A 9,654-nucleotide genomic window follows, 5' to 3' on the forward strand; every position below is an offset into this window, starting at 1 on the left:
TTATTTGTTCATCTTTGACTTGAAAGATGATAATTAACATGTCACAAGATATTATGGTAATTATCAAGTTTCATTAAGGGTATAATTATCATTTCCCATTAAATGAATTTTTTTGATTTGAAAGAGTGTCGAGGATACATTAAGATATCAAGAACGGAGGGCCGTGAACATCCCCTGGAGAGTAGCGTGGAATGTCACTGGAGCATCGTTGAATAGGACAATGCCTTAGTCTTGATCATAGTCGGGTTTAATGAGCGCATCTGCAGCCATGTTGCCTTCACGTGGGATCCATTTAACGTGAACTTCCCATTGCCGTTGACAAAGGTTATAAATGCCACGAACTAAAGCAAAGAAGCTGTCTGCACATGCATTAGATTGAGAAACAAGTTGCATAGCTTCAAGGCAGTCCGATTGGATGAGAACTTTATCGAAACCATAGTTCCAAACAACCAGAATACATGTGTATAGGCCCCATAATTCCACCTGAAACAGGGAGCAGCAACCCATAGCTTTAGTATATCTAAGAATCCAACTGCCAGAGCTGTCTCATAAGATGCCACCAGCAGTGCTATATTGTTTGTCACTCGAAACAACACTATCATTATTGATGGAGACCCACCCCAAAGGCGGCTTATCCCACTGAATGACCTGATGTGGTCCTTGAGAAGATCTAGGCTGTGGCATAGCTGAACGTGCGAAATGATGAGCCCAAGCCAAAGTAGCAAAAAATGTTCCTTCCACCGATTTGCATCCTTGAGTGAAAATGAGCTTGTTCTTGCGTTTCCGAAGAAGCCAAACAAAAGAAACAAAGAGAAAATGCCAAGGACATTCTTTATCAGAACGATCAGCCTTGGAGCAAATATTGGCTAGAAGCCATGGTTGTAAATCAAGAGTAAAGAAAGTAAGTTGATCGGCATAGTCTAAGAGTCGATGCCAAAGGTTTCGAGTCTCGTTGTAGTCACGGATTATATGGAGTATAGACTCTTCCTAGCCACAAAGAGGGCAAGATGGTCAGAAGTAAGACAACGCCTCGTGCGCTCCAAGTTCGTCATGATACGTCGATGGAAAATCATTCAGAAGAACACCCAAATTTTTAATTCATTTAAACTTAATAAATGACAAATGTACATGAAATTAGTATAGAATTTTCATGAAAAATTAGTCTTCTTCATCCTCTTGGGCGTGAGCTTCATATCAAGTTAAGATAAAACTTTATTTTCCATTTTCAGGTAATTTTCTTACGTTTTTGGATTAAAACGTGAAATAGAAAATTTTTCTATCCAAAATGATCTATCATTTGGTACCAATTATGCATGCTAAACATGCTTGAAATCACAAGTTCATGAATATGGTAGATGAATGGATGTTAGGGTTTTATGAATTGATGATATATTTTGATGTTGTTGATGTTGTATAGTTGTTTAAAAGCTTGTATGATGATTAAAACACTTAAAATCAAGCCCTAATTGATTTGACCTTAACCTAGGGTTTGAAAAAGTTATGTATAAATTATGTTAGGGGTTTGATTGTAGAAGCTTTGAAATGTTGTTTAGAGTTGAATTCTTGTTTGATTCAAGTTGGAAATAATGAAATCCTTATCCCTATGTGTTCAACCTAAAGAAGAAAATTAGGGAAAATTTATGGAAAATTTCCCTAAGCTTAAAAATGATATTTGGAAGGTTCTACAAGCTTTTTAATGTTGTTTGGACCAATTTATGAAAAATTATGGGGTTGATGTGAAATTACGCAATAGTTGTTTTACTATCCTGGAATTTAATGTTAGACTGTAGAATTTGATGTTAGAATGTAAAATTGGACCATTTCAAAAAGTTGGTGAAGTATGAGGACTAAATTGAAAACATGATAAAGTTAGTGACTTAAATGAAAATGGTGTAAATGTTGAGGTATTATGCTGGAAGTTATAATTATGTTATTTGAAGCTTGAATTGAAGTAAAATGGGAAGGGACCATTTTGAATAAAATGGAAAAGTTGAGATGAATTCTAAAAGAATTAATAATTTTTGGTTAAAATGTAAAGTTGAAAATGTTATGTGAAGTTTGGATGAATTTAGATAAAAAGGGACTTGAATGGTCAACTTGAAGTGTTAAAGTAGACATTTATGTTGTGACATGAAATTAGTACCGAATGAGCATCAAAAGATTTTTAGGAATTTATTTTCTAATTTGTACCTATGTAATTCCTAAATGTTATGTGATTTATGATATATGCATATATGTTTATTTGGTAAGCTAATAGAATTAGAGAATAAGGTATGGATGCTAATTAGTGAAAGTTGCCTAGAAATTTCAACAATAAGTTTAAAAAATCACAATAAATTATACAGAACTGATTAGATGATGATTTTTATACCGTTGGATTTGTATATCAGTTTAGTTTAAAATAATTGGATACTGATTTTAAGAAGCACATAAAAAATATGAATTTTTAATCGATGATAGGTAAGAAAACAGGGTAGCATATTCTGCTCAAAACAACTTCTGTAATTGATGTTTGAAAATTCACCATAAATTTGTAAACATTGAACTAGAAGAAGTGTCTTATATTGTTAGATTTCTATTTGAGTTTAGTTTCCTTGGTATAAACGGAATAATTTTTAAGTATATAGATTAATACAAAATAATATTTCTTTGAGGATAGTGCAAACTGTCATAATATGAAATTGTTGTAAATCATGCATTTTATGATGATCTTATGTTATATGCTATCATAAATGTCCTAAATGAGTAAACTCCATTACATCAGTATGAAAGTTTTGATTTTTATTATAGGATTAATATGATTTATATATGTTAAAAAAGTGATTCACGATGTCCGGGCCTCATGATGTGTTGACATTGTGAGTTGCCATATCTGATTTCTTATTTAATATCGCGATGTTGTGTTCTACAACACCTATATTTACGTCTGGCACCATGGGTGCGTTCTGTTCTGTCAATTACGACTGTATGTTGTACACACACTCATTTCTGATCATGTACCTTACATTCTAATTTGATATACATTGGGCTATAAATTGAATATGCAAATAATATATTATATATATATATATATTTGGTTTATAGTAAAGCAAATGGTTCCTTACGTATTTTGATTTGGCATGATATGCTTTGTAACGTGTTTATACATGTTATATGATTTAAAATAAACCTAACTAAAAGGCAAGACGCCAAGCTTACATCCACACGCTTTGGCCAAGCATTTTTTAAGGGGCAGTTCTACATTCACTCCCACCAGACATGACTTTTTTAAAGTTAATACTCAAACCCGAGCTTCTTTCAAAACATCTCAAAATGCGCATGATGTTCCATATTTGTTCTTCATTCGACCTCAGGAAAAATATTGTGTCATCTGTAAATTGTAGATGATAAATCAATCCATTAGTTATTAGGCCTCAAATTCCTTCAATGAAGTCAGATTCCTCTTCTTTTTAGTCAAAAGATGGAGCCCTTCCGATCCTAGTATGAAAAGAAAAGAGGATAAAGGATGCCCTTGTCTCAAGCCTTTACACATCACAAATTCCTTGGTTGGTGATTCATTTAGAAGGATTAAAACTTTGGTTGTCAACAAAGATTTAAATACCTCATTTGCACCACCTATTCCTGAAACTCACGCAATCGAGTACCATTAGCAAAAAAATCCATGGAACGCAATCGTACGCCTTTGAGAAATCAAGTTTCAAGATTATACCTCCCCTATTTCGTTCCTTATTTTTCAGCGTATTGTCACAAAATTGAGCTCTTTTCCCACACCTTGGGCTATTTTGGGCCACATTTGATCTTGGAGGTTTAATAAATAGTTTAGATTACTCTAGAACCTTCAAAGCTTGTACATATGTAGAGTATTCCAGAACATGCTTGTACATATTAGAGCATTCTAGAGATTATCTAGAGTATTCTATGTTAGGTAGAGAATTGTGGAGAATTCTAGAGAATCTATCCCAATCGTAGGATCAAATCAATCTCCACAGTCCATTGAGGAGGTGGGATAGTATAAATAGGTGTAGGTTCCTCATTTGTAAATCATCCAAGAGTTGTAAGCATTCAAGCATATAAACAAGCTTTCCCAAAAAGTCTCTTTACTTGTCTTCTTTGTTTCCTTGCCAACACTTTCCCACACTAGCACGAGTTTGAGCAAGGTTGACTTAGCTATTGCGAGGGGCGAAAAGGAGTTAAGGCCGCACGAGACATATTGAGAGATTAAGTCTGTGACAGTTGGTATCAGAGCCGCTTAAAGCATCAATATAGTTCATGTGTCTTGTAGGTATGGCCGGGAACCCGAACGAGTCTACTGTTACTGAGGAACGTGGGAGAGAAGCTGCACCCACCAACTCGAAGAAGAAGAGGGACCAGAGTAAGGCCCGCGAGGGAAATTCCTTAGAACCAGTAGTGGCAGAGTTCGGCAAGAGGCTGGAGAGGGTCCAACACGACTTCAAGATGCTGGAAGACCATGTCTTGGAGCAAGTTGACACGCTCAAGGGGAGTGTCGAAGAGACCAGCAACAAGGTGGAAGCTCGGTTCATACGGCTAGAGGATATGATCCAAGACTTATGCGAAAGCATCGAGGGGATGCGGGAGGACGTGGCGCTCTACATGAGGATGCTAACATCACCTTCTCCACCACGAGGGTCGAGTGCCCCAAGCCGTAAGGGTTTAACGGGGCAAGGGATGCCAAGGAAGTGGAAAACTACCTATGGAAGATGGAGTTATACTTTGAGGGAATCGACCTTAACGACGAGGCCGCCAAGGTAAAAACCGCTGCCTTATATCTTTCAGATACTGCTATGTTATGGTAGCATAGAAACATGTCGCTATAGAGCGGGGGCTTGTCAGTTAGATACGTGGGATGAGTTCAAGAAAGAACTTAAGAAATACTTCTATCCCGAGAATATGGTATACGAGGCTTGTAAGAAATTGCTGGAGTTGAAGCAGCGGGGTACTATGCGGGACTATGTAAAAGAATTAACAACCCTTATGCTTCAAATCCCCAATATGTCCGAAGACGATCTCTTATTCTATTTCATTGACGTACTACAAGGATGAGCCAAGCAAGAGATACATCGTCGGGATGTTAGAACGGTTGATGAGGTCATTGCCATCGCCGAGTCAATCGTCGACTTCTAACCCTACTCCCACACTCGAAGAATAAGGATAAGTACCCAGCCAAAGGTGGGGGAGAAAGGCGGGAGAATAACCAAGGCAATCGAGACCGAGATCATCGAAAGCCACAGGCTAAGGAGGGAGATCGAGATCGACGTTCGGGCCGAAGGGACTATGAAGAGAAGAAAAAAGCCTTCATTCCTAAAGGAGGATACTTCTTGTGTAAAGGGCCACACCCGATGAGTAACTGTCCTAAACTTGGTTCATTGTCCGCCATCATCGATCGTCAAAAAATGGAGTCTCAAGCAGAGATGGGGTTGCTTCAAATTCTAAATACCTTGAAGGGCCACACCCGATGAGTAACTGTCCCAAACTTGGTTCATTGTCCACCATCATCGATCGTCAAAAAACAGAGTCTCAAGCAGAGATGGGGTTGCTTCAAATTCTAAATACCTTGAAGGCCAAGTCGTTGACACCAACACCGAGTAATGGGCTCATATATGTAGAAGCGGTAATCAATGAGAAGTCGACAAGAGCTATGGTAGACACGGGGGCTACCCACAACTTCGTATCTAAAGAAGAAGCCAACCGTTTGGGCTTAAAGTATAATATGAGCACAGGATGGCTCAAGACGGTAAATGCACGAGCAATACCACTATACGGCGTGGTACGAGGGGTTGAGCTACGCTTAGGCACTTGGAATGGCCAAGTGAACTTCTCAGTTGTTCCTATAGATGACTTCAAGGTCATTTTGGGGTTGGACTTTTTATGACAGGTAGCCGCTATCCCTATACCTTTCTTTAGTTCAGTTTGTATCTTAGAGAAAGGGTCTCCTACATGATTTCCACGGTCGAGGCACCGAAAGAGCAAGGCTGAGACGCCAAACAAATCTCGGCCAACAACTTAGTAGAGGCATCAAGAAAGAGAACATGACTTATTAGGCCATGCTAAAGGAAGATGACCTACGACTAATCATCTGAGAAGTCTTAGCGGAAAACAAGGATGTGATACCGCACGAGTTACCAAATAAACTTCTACCAAGGCGCGAGGTGGATCACAAGATCGAGCTGGAACTAGGTGCCAAGCCGCTTGCCCTGGTACCCTACCGAATGGCTCCACCCGAACTTGAGGAACTTCGAAGACAACTCAAGGAGCTACATGACGCAGGAAAGATTCGACCTTCGAAGGCACCGTATGGCGCACCGGTACTCTTCTAAAAGAAGCACGATGGGTTGTTGCGCATGTGTGTCGATTACCGGGCACTTAACAAGGTAACAATTAAGAATCGCTACCCGATCCCTTTGATTGCCGATTTATTTGATAGACTTGGAATAGCCAAGGTGTACACGAAAATGGACTTGCAAAAAGGCTACTACCAAGTCCGAATTGCCGAAGGCGATGAGCCAAAGACCGCATGCATCACTCGATATGGATCGTATGAGTGGTTGGTCATACCCTTTGGTCTAACCAATGCACCGACAACGTTTTGCATGCTCATGAACAAGTTCTTCTAACCGTACTTGGACCGGTTCATGGTGGTGTACTTGGACGATATCATGGTATACATTAACTCCATTGAGGAACATGTAGACCACTTGAGGACTGTGTTCAAGATACTTCGAGAGAACGAGCTGTACGTAAAGAAGGAAAAGTGCACGTCTGTCACCGAGGAAGTACATTTCCTTGGACATGTAATCGGCCATGGGAAGCTACTAATGGATGGGAGCAAGATCAAGGCCATAACCGAATGGGAGCCGCCGACCAAGGTGAGTGAACTGAGGTCCTTCCTTGGTTTAGTAAATTATTATCATCAGTTTATACAATGTTACTTGGCGCGAGCATCACCGTTGACAGACCTACTCAAGAAGGGGAAGACATGGGAGTGGTCCAAACAATATCAGAAAGTCTTTGATGACCTGAAGGAAGAAATGAGCCAAGAACCTATTTTGGCCTTACCCGACTTTACCAAACCATTCGAAGTACATACCGATGCATCTGATTTCGCTATTGGGGGAGTACTAATGCAAGAGGGACATCCGATAGCATTTGAGAGCCACAATCTGAACGACACCGAGAGGCGATACACAGTGCAAGAGAAGGAGATAACAACTATCATACATTGCTTGCGGGTATGGAGACATTATTTACTTGGCGCACACTTCACCATCAAGACTGACAACGTGACGACGAGTTACTTTCAAACTCAGAAAAAGCTATCACCGAAACAAGCCAAGTGGAAGGACTTCTTAGCCGAGTTCGACTACACATTGGAATACAAGCCGAGCAAAACCAACATCGTAGCCGATACCTTAAGTCTACCTTAAGTCAAAAGACGGAGCTCGCCGTGATCTCTCTAGCCAAGGGAACTGTGTTAGAGCGCATCAAGGAGGGCCTTGAACAAGATCCAATGGCAAGAGAATTGATAAAGTTGGCTAGAAAAGGTAAAACCCAACGGTTTTAGGTAAAGGATGGTCTACTCTACACCAAGAGACGGCGAATCTATGTTCCAAAGTGGGACAACTTAAGGAGAGATCTTATTAAAGAGTTCCATGACACCAAGTGGGTCAGCCATCCGGGCCAAAAGCGCACTATGGCATTGCTAGAAACAACATACTTTTGGCCTCATATGAAGGATAGTGTAGAGCTTTACGTGAAGACTTGTCTTGTATGCCAACAAGACAAAGTGGAGAACCGACACCCGACGGGATTACTCGAACCGTTACTAGTTCCCCAAAGACCTTGGGATTCGATCACATTAGATTTCATTAGTGCATTACCCAAGTCCGAGGGATACGGGTCGATCATTGTCGTCGTGGATCGATTTTCTAAGTATGGGACCTTCATACAATGCCCCAAGGATTGCACTACTAAGGAGGCTGCGCGAGCGTTCTTCAAGAACGTTGTGAAGCATTGGGGCTTACCAAGGAGCATCATCAGTGATCGAGATCCTCAATTCACTGGACGCCTATGGACGGAATTTTTCAAGATCCTTGGCACCGAGTTAAATTTCTCCACAAGCTTTCACCCTCAAACTGATGGGCAACCAAACGGGTGAACACCTTATTGGAGTTTTATTTGTGGCACTTCGTGAGTGCCAACCAATGAGATTGGGCAAAGTTGCTAGACGTCGACCAATTCTCTTATAACCTGCAGCGGAGTGAAGCCACAGGCCAGAGTCCGTTCGAGCTTGCAATCGGAAAACAACCGCTCACGCCGCACATATTGACAATGCCACTTGATGAGGGCAAAAGTCCCAGGGCCACCAAGATGGCTAAGTCATGGGAGGAGAACGCCGACATCGCCCGCGCATGTTCGGAGAAAGCTAGGAAAAAGATGAAGAAGTGGGCGGACGAGAAGAGGTGACATAGAGAGTTCACCGTTAGAGACTTAGTCCTTGTGAAACTTTTACCACAACAGTTCAAAGCTCTCCGAAGTGTTCACAAAAGACTAATACGAAGATACGAGGGACCGTTTCAGGTACTTGCGAAGGTGGTTAAGGTGTCTTATCATTTGGACTTGCCAAGTCCACTCAAGATTCATCCAGTCTTCTATGTAAGTATGGTCAAGCCATATCACGCTGACAAGGAAGACCCAAGCCGATTGTATTCACATCGAGCACCTCCCGTAGTAACCAAGTCATACGATAAAGAGGTTGAAACGGTGCTCACAAGCAGGACGATCCACAAGAAAGGAGTCTCGCCGCGTACCGAGTATTTAATCAAGTGGAAAGGACTACCAGAGTCCTAGGTAACATAGGAACTAGCCGAAGACTTGTGGTAGTTCAAAAAACATCTCAGAGAGTACGAGAAGACGAGGACGACGCCAACATAGGTGGGGGAGGTTGTCACGAAATTGGGATCTTTTCCCACACCTTGGCCTATTTTGGGCCACATTTGGTCTTGGAGGTTTAATAGAATAGTGTAGATTACTCTAGAACCTTCAAGGCTTGTACATATGTAGAGTATTCCAGAACATGCTTGTACATATTAGAGCATTCTAGAGATTATCTAGAGTATTCCATGTTAGGTAGAGAATTGTGGAGAATTCTAGAGAATCTCTCCCAACCGTAGGATCAAATCAATCTCCATCATCCATTGAGAAGGTGGGATAGTATAAATAAGTGTAGGTTCCTCATTTGCAAATCATCCTAGAGTTGTAAGCATTCAAGCATATAAACAAGCTTTCCCACAAAGTCTCTTTACTTTTCTTCTTCGTTTCCTTGCTAACACTTTCCTACACTAGCACGACTTTGAGCGAGGCTGACTTAGCTATCGAGAGAGGAGAAAAGGAGCTAAGATCGTACGAGGCTTATTGAGAGATTAAGTCTGTGACAGTATGTATTACTTCAATTTCTATTAGGATACTATAAAAATTGCCTTCCTTTTAGAAATGCACAATGTGTTTCATGAACAAGCTTCGCTATAACTCCACTGATCCTCTTTGAAAGTACTTTGAGCTATTTAAACTTATTGGTCTATAGTTTTCAGTGCTTGAAGGAGCCACTGATTTTGGTATAAGGGTGATAAAGAAAAATGT

General features: G+C 40.6%; 1 protein-coding gene across 1 annotated transcript; it reads right to left on the bottom strand.

Moving 5' to 3' along the window:
• Positions 1 to 225: 225 nt before the first annotated feature.
• LOC120163555 lies at positions 226 to 2,936 on the bottom strand. Its single transcript, XM_039173466.1, has 3 exons — positions 2,925 to 2,936; positions 595 to 987; positions 226 to 483 (listed from the first exon to the last, which is right to left on the bottom strand). The coding sequence occupies exons 1-3, from the start codon at positions 2,934 to 2,936 to the stop codon at positions 226 to 228; spliced, it is 663 nt and encodes a 220-aa protein (XP_039029397.1).
• Positions 2,937 to 9,654: the final 6,718 nt, after the last annotated feature.

The sequence above is a fragment of the Hibiscus syriacus genome, unplaced genomic scaffold (assembly GCF_006381635.1).
Source record: "Hibiscus syriacus cultivar Baekdansim isolate YM2019G1 unplaced genomic scaffold, ASM638163v2 tig00111463_pilon, whole genome shotgun sequence".
Classification (NCBI taxonomy): Eukaryota; Viridiplantae; Streptophyta; class Magnoliopsida; order Malvales; family Malvaceae; genus Hibiscus; species Hibiscus syriacus.